Source organism: Anopheles marshallii, chromosome 3, assembly GCF_943734725.1.
Source record: "Anopheles marshallii chromosome 3, idAnoMarsDA_429_01, whole genome shotgun sequence".
Taxonomy (NCBI): domain Eukaryota; kingdom Metazoa; phylum Arthropoda; class Insecta; order Diptera; family Culicidae; genus Anopheles; species Anopheles marshallii.
The window spans coordinates 62,309,327-62,332,033 of record NC_071327.1 but is presented as its reverse complement, the minus strand read 5'-3'; the positions used below and the strand labels follow the sequence as shown (position 1 = coordinate 62,332,033).

At 47.4% G+C, this 22,707-nt stretch overlaps 1 protein-coding gene across 1 annotated transcript; it reads right to left on the bottom strand.

Annotated features, from left to right (window-relative positions):
* Nucleotides 1–8: 8 nt before the first annotated feature.
* Nucleotides 9–13,184, bottom strand: LOC128714384 (protein slit). Its single transcript, XM_053809258.1, has 4 exons — nt 12,883–13,184; nt 2,092–3,109; nt 1,814–2,012; nt 9–1,015 (listed from the first exon to the last, which is right to left on the bottom strand). The coding sequence occupies exons 1-4, from the start codon at nt 13,182–13,184 to the stop codon at nt 9–11; spliced, it is 2,526 nt and encodes an 841-aa protein (XP_053665233.1).
* Between the last annotated feature and the right edge of the window lie 9,523 nt (nt 13,185–22,707).

The following is a 22,707-nucleotide window of genomic DNA, read 5'->3' as shown; positions in this document are numbered from 1 at the left end:
TGTGTCGTTCACTGCAAATCACCGTCCAACTCCACGTTCTGGTCCTGTTGCGTTTCTGGCGGGTCCTCCTCCGGTTCCGTCGCCAACCCTTGCGCTTTGTCCAGCGGCAACGGTAGGACCTCCGGTGGCAGTACCAGTATGGCGGACGACGATGAGCTACCGTCGTGGATGAGGTTCTTGAACTCCAGGATCGTCTGCATCGTGGTGGTGGTTGTTGTGCTGGGCGTGATCGTCCCATCCACCGGGTCGCCCCCGTTCGGGTCGACTACCCCCGATCGGCCAATGTCGTTGTTGTCGGCGTGCAGCGTATGGCTCGGCCCGGTACTGCCTGTTCCCGAATGGTGAGCGTGCGATTCCTCCTGCGCTGGAGCGGTTTCGTACTTGAGCTCGTCGTACGGCTGCTGCTGCGGGATCGTGAGCACACTGACACCCGGCTCATCGTCCAGCTCGTCGTCGGCAACGTTCGCGGGTAGGTCCGGCAGATGCGTCTGTGGGATGCTGTTCGGAAGCGAAGGTCCACTGGTGGAGAGAGACACACCGGCATTGACGACCCCGGACGGTCCGATCGGTGGATGGAAGGCTGGCGGTGGCGGTGGAGCCGGCGCACTGGTGGAAGTCTCGTAGAGGATCGGTATCGGTGCGACGGTGGCAAGGGTGAGTGGTACACCAGCGGGTAGAATCGGTGCGATAGGGCCGGTCATCGCAAGAGTGGCCGATGCGGATGGTGGTGGTGGCGGTGGTGGTGGGGCAATGGCGGCCGCTGGCATGACGAGTGTCGAGGGGACGAGTATCTGCACGATCGACGGTGGCTGGATCATGACGTTCGATGGTACGAGTGGGGCTTGAGGTTTCAGCAGCGGCTGCAGCATGGCGATCGGTGGTTGGATGAAGATCGGTGTCTCTACTGGCATCTGCTGGGGTACAATGCAGTGCGCTACACCGTTTAGACGCGTGTGATAGAACTCCATCTGATTGATCAGCTCCGGTAGCGATTCGTTGCAGAGGACGGGATTTTCTGGAAATGACCCAAGCAGAGAACAAATTAATAGAGATATCGACCAGAAATACAGGCAGGAGTTAAAGTATATTCTAAAATTCCGGGGTTGATCACACCACAATAGTGTTCTCGGACATCCGAGACCTTAAGGCTCTATCAGCTCGCATGAATAGCCAGAAGATTCTTAGAATTCCGGAGTTGATCATGTCATAAGAGTAATAACAGACATCCCGGACATTAAGACTGTCTATGATAGTTATTTTAAGAAGATTTCTAGAATTCCGAAGTTGATCACGTCTTAGGAGTACTATCGGACATATCTTAGATCTTAAAGCTGTTTCAGTTCTTTGAAATAGCCATGAGATTTCCAGAATTCCAGAGTTGATCATGTCATAAGAGTAATAACGGACATCTCGGACATTAAGGCTCTCTATTCCAGATCTTCTAAATTCTAAGAAGATTTCAAGAATTCCGGATTTGATCACGTCTTAGGAGTACTATCGGACATATCTTAGATCTTAAAGCTGTTTGAGTTCTTCGAAATAGCCATGAGATTTCCAGAATTCCAGAGTTGATCACGTCATAAGAATAATAACGGACATCTCGAACATTAAGGCACTCTATGACAGTTCTTCTAAATTCTAAGAAGATTTCTAAAATTCCAGAGTTGATCACTTTATTAGAATACGATCGGACATCTTAGATTTTAAATCTGTTCTTTGAAATAGTCAGAAGATTCTTAGAATTCCGCGAAGAACATCCCACACATTAAGGTTCTTTCAGTCCCTCCGCAAAGTGTCAGAAGCGTAAACATACCATCGAGGAAGATCTCCAGCCGGTTCGGGACGCCATGGTTGCTGCAGCGTGTGTTCGACACGAGATCGACGGACAGCTCTCGGATCATGTTCTTCGAGAGATCCGCCACACACAGTACAGGCAGTCCGTGGAAGTCCTTGTGCATCGTCGTCAGCTGGTTGTAGGACGCATTCATTGTCTCCAGCGAAGGCAGGAACGTCTACAATGACAAAGCGGTGCCGATTAAGAAGTGAACGCGGAACGGCGGAAACGGCCTCCCGACCCGACCCTGTCAATACCTTGGACAGTTCCTCCAGCGTCTTGAGCTGGTTGAACGACAGATCCAGCCGCTCTAGCTCCTCCATGCCGATCAGATCGTTCGGTGTGATCGTCTGCAGCTCGTTGTGTGCCACGTTCAGGATGCGCAGATTGTTCAGCCCCATCAGCGCACCGTCAAGCGATCGCAGCCGATTGTTGTTGAGCCGCAGTTCGGAAATGATCAGCCCCGAGTCGATCATGTTCTCCATCCGGCCGCTCAGCACCTCGATCCGGTTGTGGGACAGATCGAGCAGGCGCAACTTCCGCAGACCGGCCACCTCCTGCAGGGAAAACTCCTGCAGACGGTTCTCGCTAAAGTTCGCGTTGATCAGTCCCTTGCAGTTGAGCAGCGATCCGTTCAGATGTGCCAACCAGTTGCCGGCGAGGTTCAGCTCCTCGAGCCGCTCCGCTTCCAGGAACTCGTCCCGGCGCAGTTCGCTGATCTGGTTGTCCTGGGCGAGCAGCTTCGTCAGGTGGGTGGCCCGTGCCAGCAGCCCATCCAGCGAGCGCAGCCGGTTGCCAGGCACGCACAGGTTGTCCAGATTCTTCAGAAACCGCAGCTCAGCGGGCAGCTGCTCGAGCTGGTTGTGCTGTGCCGTAATCATGATCAGGTTCGGCGAACCGAGCGGCAGCTCGCCGTCGAGCGTGGTGAGATTGTTTTCGTTGATCAGCAGCAGCTTCAGCTCGTCCAGATGGCGAATGCTACCGTTCAGTGAGCGCAGCTGGTTCACGCTGAGCTGCAGCGAGTGGATCGTTTTCGGCAGCGCGTCCGTGTCGACGCGTTGCAGCTGATTGTTGCCCATGATCAGGTGGCGCAGGTTCTGCAGATGGCGGAAGGTGTCGCCCGAGATGTAGCGGATACGGCTCCGGGCGAGATCGAGCGTACCGAGATTGGGCATCTGTTCGAACATATCCGGTGGTATCTCCTCGAGCAGATTGTCCGCTGCGCTGAACAGATCCAACCGGGGTAAATTGCGGAACGATGAGACCGGTAGCTGACTGCGGACGAGACAAAAGACATGTGTGTGTGTGGACGTTAATTTGGAACCTGGTAGTGACACGATTCGCACTGTACATGATCATTCCTAGGACCAAGGTTTGAAGATAGAATCAGTGGCGGATCAATCCCCTTTGAGGCCCTCGGCGAAATGATAGTTGGGGCCCCGAATTTGAAAATCAAGTTTGGGGGCAGTCTCCAGGAAGATTTCTCCAGACATCCCTTGGGCTACACTTCGGGGCCTCCTCTAGCATACGGAGAAGGTTACAGCGGCGTTTGTTGTGCCCATTTTTGGCATAATTCATACACTTTTTCCTTCTAAACTGCTTTTACAGGGGCCTCCAACACGGCGAGGCCCTAAGCGCCGCCTACTCTGCCTACCGTTAGATCCGCCACTGGATATAATCCAAGTCTAAGTTGAACCAACTTTCCCATCTTGAAACTTTGATCTTCAAAAAATTATTGTACTCTTACTGCTGTTAGCGGACTCAAGATCTCTATCCTCTTGTTCTCTATTCTTCTTGGAACAGCTTGTAAAAACACCTCCTGACCTCTATACATCTTGATAGTAGATAACGCTTAGGCAGCGCGCTGCGAAGCATCAAACAAACACGACAAACACGACACGATGTTCTAAAGGTGCACTGTCAACAATCGTGCCGAACTGTCACTCAATCAAACAGTCCACAGTGGACCTGCGACTGGGATCAAATATTTTTTGTATTTGTTTTAGACATTGGTACCCCCAATATTTTTGTATTAAAGAGGATGCATACACATTAACAAAACCAAAAAATGTGATCTTAAAACTCCGTACTTCTGGAGGAAGTAATTTTTCAAAGTGCAGATTGCTTCCATGCTTGTGATATTCTACAAATGAAAGCAGCAAGTTCGATCCATAAGAAAGCATCATATTACAGTAAAAAATACTACTTTAACACCAATACTACTCAAATGATTGGGTATTCATGATTGGTTCTTCGTTTTCATTCTAAAATAATGAGTAAAAACATTATTAAATTAATAAAAAAAACTCCTAAACTATGTGTTATATCAACGCTAATTTGATATTAAACGATTTTGCAAACGGAAAAATAAAAAAATTTCATGACATCCTATTTTAATTTATTTTAATTTGGTTTGTATGGGCTTCGTCCACTGTGCTTGTTCTGAGCGCATTGCCAAGGTATACATATTTTCGAAGTGCGAATCAGACATCTCAGACAAAACCAAGCTGGTTTGTTTTGTGTCTTGTTTGTGAGGGGTGTTCGATAGTTTGTTCTTGTCGTGTGGTCTTACAGCGCGCTGCCTAACTCTTATTCCTTTCGGGACAGCTTGTAAAAACACGACTCTTGACCTCTATACATCTTGATACAGTAGACAACGCTTCACAGCTTTACCTGTGGCAGTAACGCTTCATTCACTAAGTTGTGATGCGTTTGTTTAGTGTACAGAAGAACTGGGATACTTTGTAAATCAAACAGACCCTGTTGTTGACTCAGACTTCTCCGTTTCAGCAAAATAGTAAACATCGGTAACCGCCGAGTTCAGCACAACAAATTAGCATCCGATCGATTGCGAAGCCCATCGAAGCCGCTGTTTTGTATTGCCACCGTTCGGCATTATATATGAACAAACGCTCATGAATGGACGGCCCGAACACGGGTCAGTATAAATCATGTCGTACGCTTATTTCGACCGCGCTCAACAACATTGAGCAGCGCTCGGTGCAGTTGCAGCAGCACGCGTCATTGCCGACCCGTCCGTCCGTGTTCGTCGTGACGGTGCAAGTGTTAAATGGCTTCATAAGTTCTGATTTAATTAATTAATATATTGTGTTGCGAGCATGTGTTGCGACTCGGCGAGTGCGTTCGCGACGAGAAAAGGGCTGAACCAGGCACACTGCGAAGGCACTGCCGAAGTCTTTGCCAAACGGTGTGTGCACGTCTTCGCATTTCGCACACCACCGCACCACCAGCGCTGTCATCCCAACCCAACCCGTCCCGGATGGTCCGGATGGGGCCGGTGCACAGAACTCGATCAGATTGGGCCACGGGAGACCGGTGGCGCTGATCGGGTTGAACTGATCGATGCGACGGGGCAGCCCGGGTGTGACCGGCACGGTGCCCTGAACCAATTAACGCGATCGTAAATCAGTGCTGAAATTATTAAACATTATTGTTATGGCCTGTCCGGGCGCGGCCCGCTCCAATCGCACGGTGCACGTACACGTTCCGATTGCCGACCTGCTGCCGATTGATAACGCTGCGTTTTTCTTGTGCAAAAACGGACAACCCGTGTCCCTCTGTGTGGGGTGTTTCCGATGCCGTGGCTTTTCCACCGCGAGTCCGTGTGGTCGCGCGTGAATGAAGTGGCTGTCGCCGGTCGGATCGTAAAATTCGACGCCACCGGGGACCGGGGTAACTGGTTAGTAGCTGTCAGCAAACCGAAGACGCCCCACCGAGCGGACTCCACCGGCACGGACTGAGCGCGATCAATTTATAGCAACCTTGGCCGTTTACACATTTGGGTGGTGCTAAATTTTCCATCACCACCGCCTCGGGAGTGGCAGAAATCAGAACGAAGAACCGTGCTAGAACTGGTTCGCCGTGCGGCCAGCAATGGTGCCAGACGGCACTGTGTGCGATATTGACCTGTCCAAATGAACCCGTGGCGTGGCGGCACAGAATGGATGTGAAAGCGTGACCATATTTTAATCAGTCTCAGACTTGCCCGGGATGATGTGGAATGCTGTGGGAATAAGCACACTGCGTCACTAGACGATCGGACCTCGATCTTTACGCGCGGTCCGTCATGCGGGAAGCGTGTGCGTTGGTCGTGACGCGTTTGCTTGTAGAAGATCCTACACCAGGGTCTTGAGAGTTATTGGCTTCTCTGGAGGCTGTTTAATGTTAGGTTGGCAGGATTTCTCTGGAGGAATTAGAAATGTTCGGCTAAATTGTCGGAAGCCACCGATAATAAGTGTTGTTGCCAAGTGAAGACTTCTGAGACGTGAGACTCAGACTGACAAGACTCTTTAGTGAGGAGTCATGTCATGTATTCATGAATCCTCAGAGTAGTGGCCCTTTGGAAGCTGAAAGTCGTAGACATGGTAGTGGCAGTCCGTTTTTGGCTACTGACATGATGAGGCAAGCAAGTCTTAGCTGATTCATGAATCTTTGCAATAGAGATTCAGATCAAAGATTCATTCTACTTGAGGAATCTGAATCAGATTAACTCGTGCGTAGAATAACTGGGACTTCTTGAGGTACTTCAAGATCTATACTAGATCATGCATGGTAAACCGGCAGCTACAAGCTGAACCTCTGAAGATTACCTCAAGAGTCTCCAATCTCCAACCTAGACTTTGTCCCAGATTGGGCGCATCATAGTTCCAAAGCGCACCTTGCGCACATCCCTGCCTGATCAGTCCATGGTGAGCTCGAATTCTGACCCTTTTGGGCGAAATATCTCCAGAAAATCGCCAGTCAAGTTAAGCATTGCCCTCCACTGCTGCATCCCCAAGCACTTTCTTTGCCAGCGTGAGAGTGTTAATGGGTTTCGTGCCACTGCGCAGAACGACGTTACGTGCCCGGTTACCCTCGTTTGATGAGATGACCACACCAACCCCGGTGCTAGCATCATCGCCAACCATGTACTGCTCCAACCAGTTGACACCGACCGGGACAGGGTTTAATTGAATTACCATTGATTGATACCAATTATCGTTCGACTCCAATCAAATCATATCAAGCAGCTACGGCGCCACTCAGCGAACCGGAGGGGGGGGGGGGGGGGGTTGGTAGAGGGGAAAATTTACCCTCCTCCCCCCTCTTAGCGTCCCAAAAACCCCGACCATCATCATCCCATCACGGGGAAGAAAACAATCACGCATCATTCAATGCGCAGCGGAAACGTACCGAACGAACTCCCTGCTGGAATGGAGTGAGGAATCTCCGGTCACCCGGCGAAACCGTACAGGGCAGTTTTCACCAACTTGACCCAAACAAACGGGGGGTCTGCACACGAGAAAGTGCCCGCTTGTGTGCCGAGACGCCGAAAGACTGCGCCTTGCGACTCGGCACTGGGCGGTTCTCCAGAAATTCGCCGGAACCGTACGGGATGGCCGTTTGCCCTCACGACAAAGGGCCCAGTGTTTATCCAGCCGAGTTTGAGCGGGAGCTATTTAGATGCAAATCTAACCCCCACCAACAGAGGCGGCCAGCGCCGATAGCGATCAGGGTGCGAGAAGAAATGGTATATTAATTCTCGGAGTTTCTGATGCAGCTAATGACGGGGCTGGAATTCGACTGGAACCGGGTAGGGTGTACGCGCGTAGGCACGGTGCGATCTGCAGCAATGATACATTGCTTGTGGCCCTCTTGAAGATCGTTTGCTATTCTAAGCACAAGACTCTAATCGAAGACCCAAACGAATCAGCTAATCCTAAGTCATCCTTGGAGTTGGACCTCTTCGATGGACCTGTTTCGATTGATGGACAACCCTCCTCCGCAACCCATTCCACACCTGCATTAAGGATTAGTGCGACATCCAAACCAACTAATTGACCATTTACGTCAATGATGATGAATGGCCGGGACGCGGTGTGTGCTAGTGATCCAAACGCCACCCTCAGCTGGGCGGGCCCTAACGTGCGAAACACGATTCCTGACTGTCACCCGATGGATTGGCCGTTCGGCAAATCGATTCCCACCCCAAAACAGTGCTTCGTAATGCTGACGCAAACTCCCCGGGTCTCGCCCGGGGGTGCTGCAAAAGAAGACTCGAAGAAACTATCGACCGTTGGCAGTGGCCGATAACACCGCTTACACCAGCAAAACGCGTCATTCTAATTTGAATGAACGCTTCCCGCCCCATTTTCGGCACCGACATTCGGTGGGTGGGTCGGTGGGAAATGGCCCGATGGGAACGGACGGTAAATCAAACGGGGCAGGCACAAAATGCCCTGGGTGTGACTTATCAAGCTTCTCCACGCTACGATCAGCTGCGGACCTTGTCAAGGGTGGACACAGGCGTCACCGGTTTTACGCCCCGGTGGCACGTTCGCTTTTAAACGGATATTGTATGCGATGGTGGACCGATGGGGGGGGAGGTGGGAAAAGGCAGGGAACACGGTGACCGTGTTGACCCTTAGCGGGAAACGTGTTGAATCTTGGCGAGCGATCTAAGACCGGAGCGAAAGGAACCACCGTTCTGCGAACCCCCTTGCAACCGTAACGTAGGACATCTTTAATGGCGCGTTAGATTTTGAGCCGTTTTACAATAGCGGACCGTTTGTATTGCGTTGCTGTTTTGTACATTCTTAAGCAAACATATGTTGCTTAACTGCCAACACGGGGTTTATTGTTTGTTTGCGCGGGTCACTCATTTTGTTGTGTAATTCTGACACGATAATCGTGTCAATAATTGAGAAGAGAAGCATTTTTTGAAGCAAAAGGACCAGGGTTTCCCGTCCGTTAAAAAGTTAAATACATTAATAAGTGGTTAAACATTTAACAAAGTTCATAATATTTATACAACTAATTGATTTGACTAATATTATTACAGTAGTGGCGCCGGTTTTCACACGAACGGACCGGACAAAAATCCCATCCGGAACAATCCCCGCTATCCGGACTGACTATCCTGACTATATTTACCCGTAAAATATGGTCAAAGACAGCCAAAAAAATGGTAGACCTAGTCCGCTTGAGGTTGTTGTCCCGCTTAGGAAGAAGAACATACTGTTACAGTCGAAATCTTGCTTGCCTTTTCAAAACTTTAGAACTACTCAGATTTTTCCCAGAGGTTTTCTAATATTAGGTCAGATCATACCATAAGTTAGAAAGCTTAAGCTTTTAGCCTGTATCTGTCAAATAATCCGTATCCGTTCGTAAAGGACACAAGCCTTTTGACACAATGAATGACATAAGGGATCATTTTTTCGGAACCACAACATGAGAAAAATCGATTGAAGTTTAGAAATATAACTTCAAATCCAATTCAAATCGGGAGCTGTAAGCGGATAAGCCTGGAAACGTCAAAATGCATACAAAAAAACTGGCTTAGAGTATGATTCCGGCCAATAAAAGGTACAGCCATTTCCTGAGCTACGTGACACCCGAGTTACGCGAATTCGAGATACGTGGATCTCAAAATGTTGACAGTTCGTGTAATTATGTACGTGGAATTATTATTTTTTATTTATTCAATTCAGAATTTTCCCAAAAATACGTTACATTTTAACATAAAAAAAACATTAATTTTGGTAAAAATTTACTCTAATTGTCGAAATAATCGTGAAAATATCAATTAATAATTGATCAGTTATTAATATAAATATCAATTAATAATGTGATTCGTAACGTGAAAAGAAGAAATCGATCACTGAATACTAAATATAATCGATAATATAAAGAGAATTTTAGGTACGCGAATTTCTCTGGCAGGCATTATTCAAGTAACTCGAAACTGTACCTTTAAAGAATTATACGATTTATTAAAAAAAAAGATAAGAGAATATTGTAAAGGTTTTTTTTCTACTTATTAAATTAATCATCAACAATTCTTAAAACTCCGAACCAGAGATCGAGATAAAAAAATGATAATTTTAACAATATTTTAAAAAGTGAGTCCAGTGGAATGCAGGTCGGATATTTGGTTAGCTTGGAAAAGGCCATTATAAATGGAATATTAAAATATTTTTAAATTGTAAAAGCCACAAAATCATAAACAATTTAAAGCTTTTGATAATTTGTTTAAAACAGACATTTCGTTAACTTTTAGGGAAGTTTGGAAGTCATTATGCAATGTGTTTATTCTTAAATTTCTTTGTTTGTTTAGTTTATTCGCTATAACAAACAAGCAAACAGAATTATTATGCAATTTTGATGATTGATTTGATCAATATTGATTATTTTACATGAATTAGTTATCAAATCCAAAACGTTTTATAAATTCTCGCTATGCAACTGCAATAATTGCGGTTTAATATATATTTTTTTTTTTCAAAACAAGCGAACTGTGAAATTTATTTATTGAATGTTATTTCAATCAAACCAAAGCAACCGAAGAGTGTCAAATTTCACACCGTGTCCCGACGATGTGAGTGTTTTGCTGAGCAGCAAGAAATTCAAGGAAATCAAAGCGGACGCCTGGTGGGCCGTACACCCTACGACGATCACATATGGCACTTGTTTGCTGTCAACCCCGTAAAAACTCGATCCCTTGCAGCGACCGACGCACCCATTATCACCGTGAAGTTGTCACCGTGTTGTCACTGGACCCATAAGTAGAGATTCACTTACGCCCGGTCCCCGCGGGTTCGAAGCCTGTGCGGTGGTGGTGGACGGTTTTCCCACACAACGCACCACCCGCGCGGTGCCGTTGTTGTTGTTTTTCATTGCGGCGGCCGAGTTCCCATTAGCAGCGAAAAGTATTGCTTTTCAAACCCATCGTTCGAGCCGCACACACGAATGTTTACTTTGTGGCCGTGGGCGGAAACGAGGGGAAAACACAGTCCCAGCTCGCTCATATTTCCCATTCCATGCCCGTGCAGTTTGAGTCCGGTGCTGCAGGTACGCTGCAAATGCACCCGCAAGTCCCACTGATGGAGGTAGGAAGGACCGCAGAGAGAGAGAGGGGCGAAAAGGACGGCAAGGATAAATCCTTTCCCAAGCGGCAGGAACATGGCCGAGTGGCGACAGTGACTTTTTAATCTAATCCAGCTGAATAAATACCGAACCCCGAGGCACGAAAGAAGCGCAAGCACGATGGAAACCCAAAAATCCTTCGCGAACTGAGATGTCTCATCTTCGGATGGGTAGAAAACATTCGTCTAATGTTCCGAGGGTTGGGAATTCATTGCTTAGCAGGAGCAACTGCAGGGTCGCCGTGTTTACAGATGGCGTCCGTTAGATCTTCCTCTCTTCTGGGCGTAAGGAACCTTCGAAGGTCATATGCCTGCCATTTCTGGCTTATTAGACTTAAAGTTACCACGTAGCTGGGTAGTCAGTCCTTGCTACGGGGAAGGTCCTTTCTTGCTGATAAGAGTCGCCAATTGATGTGTAATTAATTCACCGTGCGACATGTTATTAGCCGAGCACTAAAGCTCCAATTTAGGGGACAGATTTGCCTAGACCAGGGGTCTCCAAACTACGGCCCGCGGGCCGCATGCGGGCCCTCGAGAGTCTCCAGTGCGGTCCGCGACGCTATTGCTAATATTACCATTGTAATGAAAATGTCTATTTTGGGAATGTTGTAATATTTCTTAACTATTCAATTTAATTACTGAAATAGTTAGCAATATTTAATAATAGAAATTGTGAAATAAAAATCCCCCGAGCGCAACATCTTTCTAAATTACCCGGAAGATACAGGGTTTTGCAATAGATAGAATCTGATGAGCGCAACTTAATGAATCGCGTAAGCTTATAAGATAAACTGGGAGATTGATAGTGAAACACAACACAATTTACTGAATCGCAAAAGCTGGATATGGAGTCGCGGGCACAATTTAGTGAATGTCAAATCCGGCCGGGCTGTTTCTATATCTGCCGGATTCAAGAGTTGAAATAGAATATTCAAAATTAATGTACGACATTTTAAACAAAGTTTGTTCAAATTACCCATTAAAACTTAGGTTTAATGATGTTAAATACTTGTGATTAATTTGCAACTTCATTTTGTATTTCAACACTTGAATCCGCCTGTACGTAAACATGCTAACCGATTTGGCATTAACTAAATTGCGCATGCGATTCCATATCCAATTTTTGCGATTAATTAAAGTTGGTAGTTTTTGTGTCTGATCTTGTCTGTTCGTGCGATTCAGTAAGTTGGATTCGCCATATCCTATCTAATGTAAAACCCTGTAATGTATAAGTGGCCCTCACGGTATCATAGTTTCAACCAATGCGGCCCGCGGACTGAAAAGTTTGGAGACCCCTGGCCTAGACGATAAAGGCCTCCGAAAGGGGTTTTCCAAAGCGCTCAGCTTGCAGTAACACATGGACGCAAGTTGATGGGTTTGACAAGCAACGCAAAGCACCTAGCGTTTACACAATGTTCCATTGGACTAGACGAGTTTAGGGGTGGCAAAACCGACTCATCTGCTCCGAACCCACTCCACCAACTCCCAAACTCACCGGCAACAACCACACGGGATCACATTTCGCACCGTTTCTCACAGCGGGATTCGTGGTCGATTTCGGTTTCGACGTCACGCCACGCGTGTCACCAGTGCATTACGGCATCGCGAAACAATCGAAACCCGAGTCCTGCTGCCGGCCATCAAAACACGCGTCATCCGTCGTCAAGCTTGCCAGCACCGTGCGGCTGTGCGGTTACTTCCTACCGCTGCCCGCCGGCGCACTGTTATTGTTTACAACGGTGAGGTGTTACGCGCACCATTGCCACCATTTGCAAAGTGGTGGCCAACTGCCCGCGTCCCGAGAAGCGTACGCCGCGTGGGTTCGTCACTCTCGTCACTCCGATCGGTTGATAAGGGCGCGAACGATCACTCACACACCACACGGGGTGGTATTGGTCACCTCAGGCACGGAAGCGGTGTGTGAAAGTGACTCCACTCAATCTCGCTCGATTATCAATGCGATCGCACCGATGTGGCTTCGCACGTCATCAACAACAAAAAAAAACCGATCGATCCGAGGGGCCGCTTGGGGAAGTAACAATAAGCAGGACGCGTTGAATGGGAAAACCCCACCCGGGAAACTCCACGAGCGCTGGAAGCTTTCGCGAACTAACCGCCACTTACCTCAGATTGTCAAAGTTTATCCGGAGCGACTTGATGTTCATGTTCATCTCCCAAAACGACAGGGCGGCCAGGTCGAGCAGCTGCGAGTGGGAGATCGTCAGCCAGATGTTGTGATCCTCGGTGAACCGATCCTGGAGCGCGTTCACCACCTGCCCGAACGATTCCATCTGCTCGCACTTGACGTCGATGTTGTTCGCGAACAGGCCGGGCGAACAGGTGCAGGGCGATATTTCACGCCGCACCGCACAGTTCAGCGAGGCCGAAGCCGTCATGCCGATGATCGTGTACAGCAGCGTGGCCATCGCTGCGCCGGTCCGTCGATGATGAGCGCCCGAAGTTCGCTACGCAGAAGCGGCTATTCGGTAGCTTTCAAACACACGCACACAACGCACAACACACACAACACTTGCCTCTGTCACTCAACTGACAGTCGGTGGCGTACACTGATCACTGTCTAGTAAGGTTTGCTGGAGAATACACCTGGACCTGCTACACTGGTACTTTGAACACTGATTCTACGGTGGGCTAAGGAAGAAAGCTGACGTTATTCGGGGATGTCACTCCGGAGTCTTCTCAACACTGTAAGGAACTGCTCTCGAATGCTGAAAGCCAAAACCTTTCAGACGAACTGTTTGTCAAGTTGCAGTACAGAATTCCTGAATCTTCCTGGAATTCCTCGAAAGTTCCACACCAGACCAGTCCAGCACATGCACTGGCAATGTCTGTTCTAGTGTCGCACCTCCGACCAGACTCACCTCCAGCTGATCGGCAGCTGATCGGCCGCCGGCGAACCTGCCGGAAGAGTCGCGCACACGATTTGATTATTTGCAAAACGACGACGCAACACCGTCCGATTGCACAGCGTTCTCGCTCTCTCACTCACTCACTCACACTCTCGTTCTCTCCGTGTATGTGTCTGGCTGTGGTGTGTAGTGCAGTTTTGTTGTGTTGCGTTTTGCGGGGCACACGCAAACGTGTACGGGGTTTTTGTTTGGTGAATCGCGCCGCCGTCGTTGATGACTTTTCCGCCGCTGCCAATCGGACGTCGCCGTGCACAATCTGGCGGTCTAGGGCTAGGGCCCCCGGTTCAGGCTTCAGCCATTGCCCATCGGATGTGCGCCGTGTTTACGTTTTTGCGCGTCCACCAGTCCGTCGTTTGCTGGGATCAGCGATAATCGCGAGCGTAATAAGAAGCGAAGCCGACAGTCTCAAAGCGCCACCGAAGGGAAGTCACCAATACACTGGCGCAAGCAGACAAGCGCCACGGTTCTACCGTGTTTGGGGAGGGAATGGAGGGCAAAGGCAAAAAAGGAATCGAGCGGGCCGATTATTTTGCTACACCCAGCGGGAGGAGTTTAATTTCTGCACTGGCCACCGACTCGTGAAAATAGCCAACGGGTGCAAAACCGAACCGATGCAGGATTCGAACTGTCCGCGTTGGTTGTTTTGAAGAATGGCCCCACGATCACGATCACAGGCAAAATCTACTTTCACTTGCAAGAACGGTCAAGAGATTCTTCCAACCTCACTTCCAACAGTGTGTCACCGACGTCCGATAAGCGACGCCCGTCCGATGGCTTTCAATGTCTCCTCCGGTCACTTCCGATGCGAAAGGTTGCACGCATGAATCACTGAACACACACACAACGCGCTAGCATTCTGGTGCCACGCGCACCTAAAAGAAAACCCCCCCCCCAATCCGGTGCCACCGCGGTGAAGATCGCGCCTGTCTATGGTGTTTGCCGTTGGCGTTACGCCCCAAACGGACCACTCACGGCTTGACCCGTTCCCCGTCCGATAAGGCGTAACGGCTCCACTCACGGTTTGTCACACCGGCTTCCACCCGCCCGGTTTGGCAACACCGACCCGATCACGCACACTCGGCGGCGCCCACTCGTACGGCCGCCCCGTTATCGGTATCACTGAAGCGGTCGCGAACCCCTTGCCCCCTGTGTAACCGTTTACCGTAACGCTGCCCGGCGCACGGTGTGCGAAATGCTAGTGCCCGACGACGGTACGGTGGTGCCGTGCTGCTGCTGATGCTTCGTATGCTGCGGATCGGACCGATGTCTGCATCCTACCACGTTCTCAAAACAATTGAGCGCCGAGCGTAACGGGCGGTTTCCTTTTAAGAAAACGGTGGAAAAACAAATCACCCGCCCGGAGGCCGCGCGACCCGTGCTACACCCGCGCCCTACGACGGATCCTGCCAATGCCGTGCTCTCACCGGAGACCTCTCTCTCTCTCTCTATGTTCTCCCTTTCGTTCCCTGTTTGCTTTTTCTCCCTTACTCACGGGCGATACCGTTTCGGTGCGTTAATTGATGCTGTTCTTGCCCGATGGCGATACGGTGCAGAGCAAGTGCGTCGAACCTCCTCAGCTGCAGGAACGTTTCATTCATTGGTAGCAAAATGTTCTCAAACCACGTTTTTACCATCATGTACTGTGGAAATGTACACATTTTTTCCAGTTTTAAGAATTTTAATATTAAACTATTTATTTAACCCATTACACCGCAAGCGAATGGAATTTGACACGCAAAAATGCTCTTCCTCAAAGCTAAAGCATCGACTTTTATCAAGCCAAAGTGTCCTGCTTGTTTTAAACGATTCCAGACGATACATTAAGAGTGCATTCAATGCCAATAATACTTCGTTCGGGTTCATTTTGGTAGATTATGTGGTGTTTTTTAATGTGCAAGGAATAAATTAAACCAAATTAATTAGCAATTTAAAGGACGAGATATTGTTTCGGTTTGATGTAAAATGAGAATAGAAAACCTTAACGATATGTTTTTGCATAAAAAATTTCAAAAGCAATAACGACAGAGCAGATAAATTTGTATGGAAGAATTTAACTTTTCCATAGATATCTTCTTCGAATATCTCGACTTCTGGTGAGGGTTAAATGAAAATAATGCATCACACCTCCATGCATATTGTCATTGGGATTTAAGATTCTAAGATCTCTAGTCTTTTCTTTAAAGACTTCTCTAAGAGACTAAGACTTTTAAGATCTTAAGTAAGAAGTCAGTAAAACATGCTTAAAAAATGCCTGAGCTTCTACAGATCAAAACACAAACGGTCTCAATCAGTGTTAAAAACAAATGAATACATTTGATTTTCCAGGCATCCGGTTAATCGATTTCCACGGATAACAGGTCCTTCCGCTTTGTACATCATTTTTTGTCAACAAAATATATAAAAATATTTATATAAGTTGAAACTAATAGAACATTTCGGATGCAACTACTTCTACCGAGTAGTTGCACCCGGGATAACGTGCATCGTAATGGTGAGAGAAGGAAATGTCCCTTAGCAACCCCTTAGCAATTAATTTATTGTTGAACTACTAGATATTAAGTGTAGTATATAATATGGGCCGTATAACTTATCTACAGATAAAAAAAACTAATTAAAAACAAAAATACAGTGGAAAAGAAACATTTCTTCGCAACTTCATAAAAGTTATTTAAATTTAATCCAAAATTAACAACCTAAGCAAAGCAGCTTAGCGCAAACTTTCTGAGAAAAAAATAGACTTATTCAAAAAGAGGTTTGACACCCTTGACCCAGATGATTGGTTTATTCGGCGCAGTACCCTCTCTACGTTGCTCCTTGTTTTGCATCTTTCAAATAATTGTTGTTTGGAGTTGTTCTTTTAATTTTGCCTACATATTCTTTACTGTAACATATTTCCACTCTCTCCAGATTGTATTTGCCAATTTAAACATTATGTTAACTTGAAGTATCATTTTCTTAGGTCCCAAAAAAAACATTTTATTACAGAGCCTTGAATTCCCGCCTGCAACCAAAACCGTGCCAGTTGAATGTGTTAAGAATGTCCAAAAAACATTCCACCACTCGTAAATCTACTGCCACGGCCCACGGCCTCTCCCGCCGGGGGGTGGTCACGAAAAGGGCTTACCAGTGGCAGAAAAGATGGCGCCTAACCGGCACGATCCGCTCCGATGGGGGCTAACTCCCGGGCTGCCAAGTGTAAAAACCCATCCATCCATCGCGCGGCAGTGCTGTCTGCACGGTAGCCAGGACGATGATTTCATAACCGGCCAACCAGCGGGGTTCAAAACCCATTCGCGTACACGCTGGTGCGGTCTGCAAAACCGAACAGATAATATCAAATTAATTTTACTTATCGCTCCAATCATAAACTCTTCCCCCGTCACGGTAATTTATTTGCATGCCGGATCCATCGTTGCGAACAGTGGGATGGCGCCTTCGGGCGGCATCTGACGAGGCGCCATTTCGTGCCAGGCCAAGAACAACCACTGCCCGTCGGTTGCCTTGCTCGATCTTCCACCTTCCGATGTGAACCGTTTTTGTTCACCGTGCAGAACAGTAACGAAGGATCGACTCGCCGTGCATTGTGGCCAATGGACGGTGGATTCCGTTTGTTGCGAAGGAAATAATACAAACCAAAAAAAAAAAATGGTATCGCCGTGTTTTCTCACACCATTCAGCCTGGTACGAATGCGCACGCGCTCGCTGGGGTCTCTGGGCGCTCGCAGCTCTGGAATGCGAGTTATGCGGAATATGTGTACGCGATTTATGTTGCGCGCTTTGTTGGGTGTGACTTTTGTGGTGCTCTGTAAGCGAGACGGTTAATGATACTTATTTGCGTTTTTTTATATATATATTTCGTTGTTTGTCACCAGGGCTATGCAATTCGCTCTTTAAACAAGCTTAAAAATCATTATTCTATCACTAACTAGCACTAAAGTATGGAGCGATGATGTGAACGGACGCAGTAAGACAGTAGGAACAGGGAGAGAGATAAAACAAACACTAGGCAAAGGATAACAATTCATAAAGAAAAAGAGGTTGAGAGAATGGAATGGAAAGAAGACAAAGAACATTGGGAAATAGAAACAAACAGCTGAAACATTTCACTTACGAAATGCATGCAAGAAGAGTCCAGAACAGGCAGCCTGAGCCTGAGAACGATGAAATCCCAAGGTAGGCTTTACGAGCTCTGGAAGTCTAAGTAGAATTGCACAGGTTGGTAAAGGCAATCGAGCTGGTAATACGCGTAGAAAGTGTTTGCTCCCGTCTCAATTTGAGCTTAATTTAAGGTAGTTCCAGCCGGGTATCACACAACACTGGAGTATTCCAACATGGAGGACGCACAAGTCCACATCTCAGACATCGGATCAGACATCTCAGAGGTAAGATGATTAATCAAGCCAAGGCAGTCCTTAGTGCAGTGTTTAACAGCTTCCTGCAATGCAAGACACATCCAGACCAATAGTCGAAGAGACTCGATTATGAAGTAATTGCAATCAACTGGAAGAGCAGTCCCAGGTGAAGGAAATAACACAGAACATGGAAATTGGAGCAAAACGATGAGGAGAGGGAGTCTAGGAAAAAATTGGAGAGAGAAACAATCGGAGGAGTAGTGGATGGGTAATCAGATTTTGAGATTATGGTAGATGATCGTCGAGTGGGAGGATAGTACATACGTCATTTACAAACGAAAGGAACAGTAGGAGGGCTCAACGCACTACCCTGAGTGACTCCACAGGAACAAGGAATCCTGGATAACGAGAGTATCAAAGAGCTTCACACGGGACTAATGAAGCTATATGAAACCCCATGCCTCGACAGCTTGGCCTGAACAAGAAGGTTATGACAGACACTGTCAAAAGCAGGTTTGAAAGTCTTTGAAGATCCCGTCAACCTGTCGTCCAAAGTCGAGCTGCAAAGGCGAAGTTAAGCGCGGGCATTGCGTCGGACCTCCTCCTGGGAAGAAAGTTTGAGCTTAGCTTGGCTACGCAGATAACATCGACATCATAGGACGGACATGGCGAATCGTACACCCAACTGCAACTTGAAGCCTTAAGGATTGGATTGAGGATCAATGCGGCGAAGACAAAGTTGTCTGCTTGCCGCCCGACAGGGCCCGGTTGAGGAGCAGAATATTAGTTGATGGTGACAATCTTGAAGTTGTAGAGGAGAGTTCTGCTACCTTGGAACGATCGTAATTTCGGATAACAACCCAAGCAACGAATTCTGGAAGGTCATTGTGATGGAGAATCGTGACTACCTATGGGCTCCACAATGTCCTGCTGATCATAGCAAGACACGAAATGCAGTATATATCGTACACTGTTACATACCGGTAATCCTCTATGGTCTTCAGGACTTCAGGAATTTTTAAGCGGCGGACAAGAAAAGACGAAAGTGATCAGCAAAGAGGTTTCAGCAATGTCGCAAGGAGAAGAAACGCAACAATCACCGAGAGTAGGTTTAATTTAATGGTAGACAAGTTCTAACAAGAGTCTCTGTTAGCTTTTAAGTTTCTTTCCTGCTTCCTACCCGAATGTGTGTTCTAGACATCCATTATTGCTTTCGCATATTCATATCTTGGGTATAGAGTTCCCGACCAGCAGGACTTGGATAAGTGTAGTACTTAATGAATCTTTTTTAAAGAATGAGATTCATATGAATCTTTAGTGTGGATGAATCAGGAATCGACTCTCAAAAGATTAATAAATCCTCAGAGAAGTGATGGATGGGGTCCCTTGAAGCGGAATGATAGTTAGGTCCTTAGGTTAGGTTTAGACAACTGAAGACCAAGCTGAATACAAGCTCATAGGATGTCATAAATCTTGAATGATTCTTGCATTTTTCGAATAGAGATTAAGATTCGTCAATCTGGAGCCAATGGTTCCACCGGTCTGAGTTGAAATTACAAGAAATTCTGGGATTTTTTCCAGGAGATTCCAATAGTATCACGCCCAAAACAGCATCTTGATAACCAGATATCTTAACGCTACTAATACAACTGGCCAACCGGCAAGTTGTATCCGCATTTTTGATAAGCTCTTCTGTTATTAGACGATCATGCAATTGTGCGTATACATTGTTGCCATCCAGCAGTGACATCTCGAGCCCGGCATGCCGTCCCAAGTGGTCGTCTGAATGAATGTCGTCAAGTGGAGATATGTACTACAGCAAAATAAGCACATAAACCTGTCACAACAACCTGTAACCGCCGGGTGGCGCCAAGCACCGTTCCGTTCCGCCCCCGGTGGAGATTTCCCTCCAACTGCCGCCGCGTTGCAACAGCGCGTAGGCGGAATGTGTGAATCGCCCAAAAAATGTTTATCATTCTTGGAATAACTTTTTGCCCTGTTTTCTTTCTTTTTTTTTTTGGTCACCATTTTCCAAATTTATTCGCCTGTCCTCCGGCAGTGGTTTAATTTTAGCGCCCGTTTGGTGGACCGGCGGCACCCGGAAGGTGGTGGCGGATTGCTGATTAACGGGCTAAAAATATGCGTGTGTCCACCGGGCGAAATATGGACACCTTCCCCCACGAATCCCGCGAATTAATATCGGTGCGCGGGGTGCGATACCTGGTGTGTGTGCGTGTGTGTGTGTGCGTGTGTGTGTGTGTGGGTGGCCAGATACCGCAACCTGCCGTTGCTCACTCGGCATTGGCCGATTATCGCACGTGTGAATCATGCACGATCTCATCAATTACTTTCGGTTGCTCTTTAGCTGTCACTCGGCGCAGGCCGATCGATCGTACGGTTTTTCGTCGCCATTTTAACATTCCAATTGCCATCGCCAAACTACTAGCCGACACTACTTGACACGCCTGAGCGGGTACGTCAGCGATCGGTTTGGACCCGCCAAACGGGATCGATACCGTTAGTACACAGGTTCCTAAATCAAAGTTCAAGTTCTGCCGTATTTTGTTTCTTTGCCGTCCTCCTCCTCCTCCTCCCGGCTGGATTGCAACCGATCTGCTGCCAAGGGAAAACGTTTGTACGCTGGATGGAAATTAACATTCCTTGCATTCCACAGGCAAACGCTCTGCCGTGGATGGTCGCCACGATCACATGATCGAGCTGGTTTGATAATGCGAAAGCATGAATGGAAAACCATTGACATGCTTTTTCCCAACTTCATGGCCGGGGATGGAGGGGGGGGTGGAGTGGGGGGAAACGGTTGGATGGGTCCGTCGTCGTCATTGCGAATTACGTCATCACCGTCGGTATTTCGATTCGGTTTGCCGGGCCCAGTATTGCTAGGGTGTTCCCGTGTCGTCTGGGCTGTGTTTTTTTTTACTTCTACCGCTCCGTGCAGCACGAGCTCAAGTGGTATCGCTTCTCGAACCGGGCACCGGTGGCCAAGCACTGCCAAACATCAACACACGTATCACGGCCGTGCCGCCGATTGGCATTTTAATGGTGCACGTTTTGTTTTGCGATTTGGTGTGCTCCCGATCCGGATCGTAACAATGTTACGGGCGTTTGGATGCGCATTTTGGATGTTGCCATAATCGATCGAAAATAGACAAGCGGACGCCAAAAGTTGGGAGTGATGATGGTCTGCGAAATAGACAAAAATCAAGAGGTCGAGATGATAGCTGAATACTTGCTTTATTTCACTTACCTACTGTTATTTGTTATCCTTTGTATATCCTTGACGGTAGTATCCCCCTAAGGGTAGACAGTCAACTCCTGCGTACGAGAGAACGGTCCGGTTGGAATTTGGTACTGGTCCAGTCACATGTGGTAGGCAACTGCACCACACAATCGCCATCCTTTCAAATAGATAACACACCAAACCGAAATAATAGGTGGTTCATTGGCAGGTGTGCAGGTCACATCAGCACACCGTGTTCTACTATGCGTGGGCTCACAAGGATACAGTTGCTCTCGGCATTTTGGAAAAGTCTGCCGCCGGTGGAAGATTTCGTCAAGAGGAGCGCAGTATTGTACCCGTAAAAGTGATAGCAAGTTTTCTCACTGTTGTCATCGGTGTCCCAACATCTAGATCAGACATGTCAAACATACGGCCCACAAGGTCCTACAATCTGGATCGTAAAGGGTGTAGCGAGTACTTCGTTTGCTTCTGAATGTACCAGAAACAAGAAGGGAAGGGTACAATGAATGTCTCAAGTAGGTATCTACAAATAACCTGGCCAGGAACCCGATATGAGTTTGACACCACTGATCTAGATGTTTTTGTGGAGGTTGGTATCCCTGCAGTAGGTATCATTTAATCTAGTTTTATTTATTATAACTTCCTATTAGATTGAGTAGGTTATAAAGTGTATGTGTCCTTTCCTTTCTCCCTTCTGAAGTTTCTGTTTACTTTTCCCGAGAAAGCGCAATTCTGTTCGCGGGTGAACGATATAAACAGCAACACAAAACTCAACTGTACCATGGAACCAAACGAACAAAAGTCTACCGATGAGAGGCAAGTTTTTGATAGAAGAACAAAGCAATGGTATTAGAAGTTTAAACTGAAAACACAACACTTCACTTGAATTGCAATTATTAAATGATTACTCCATTGCATGACAGCTCCCGTACGGAGGTTGGTTGGTTGATTCGCGATTATACATTCCAAACGGAGCGACTGTCGGGGGATATAAATCATCGTTGTCTTATGGTGATTTATCCGTTACCTCAGATCGCAACTGTACATTTTTTGTAAGAACCAATGGAACCTACGAGACTACGATAGTGCTCTCCACTTTTTGCTTAAAGCTGCGTCTTCTCTTCGTCCCTCTTAAACCTACACACAAACACGTCTCACACGTTGCCCTATTCTGTCCGTATGCGTTAGCCGAATAGTTTCATATTAGTAATCGTGCGACCGGGTGTACTAAAACGGAACGGTGCGCAATGCAGCCTACCAATACAAACAAACCCTTGACCACCGGTAGCGACGGTCATCGTCACAGCACGGGATTATTTGTGTTTATTTTTTTTTATCTTTTAACACAACACGCGCGAAATCATTACACAACAACCGAGGACGAACTAAACTATAAACTCAAGTAAAAAAA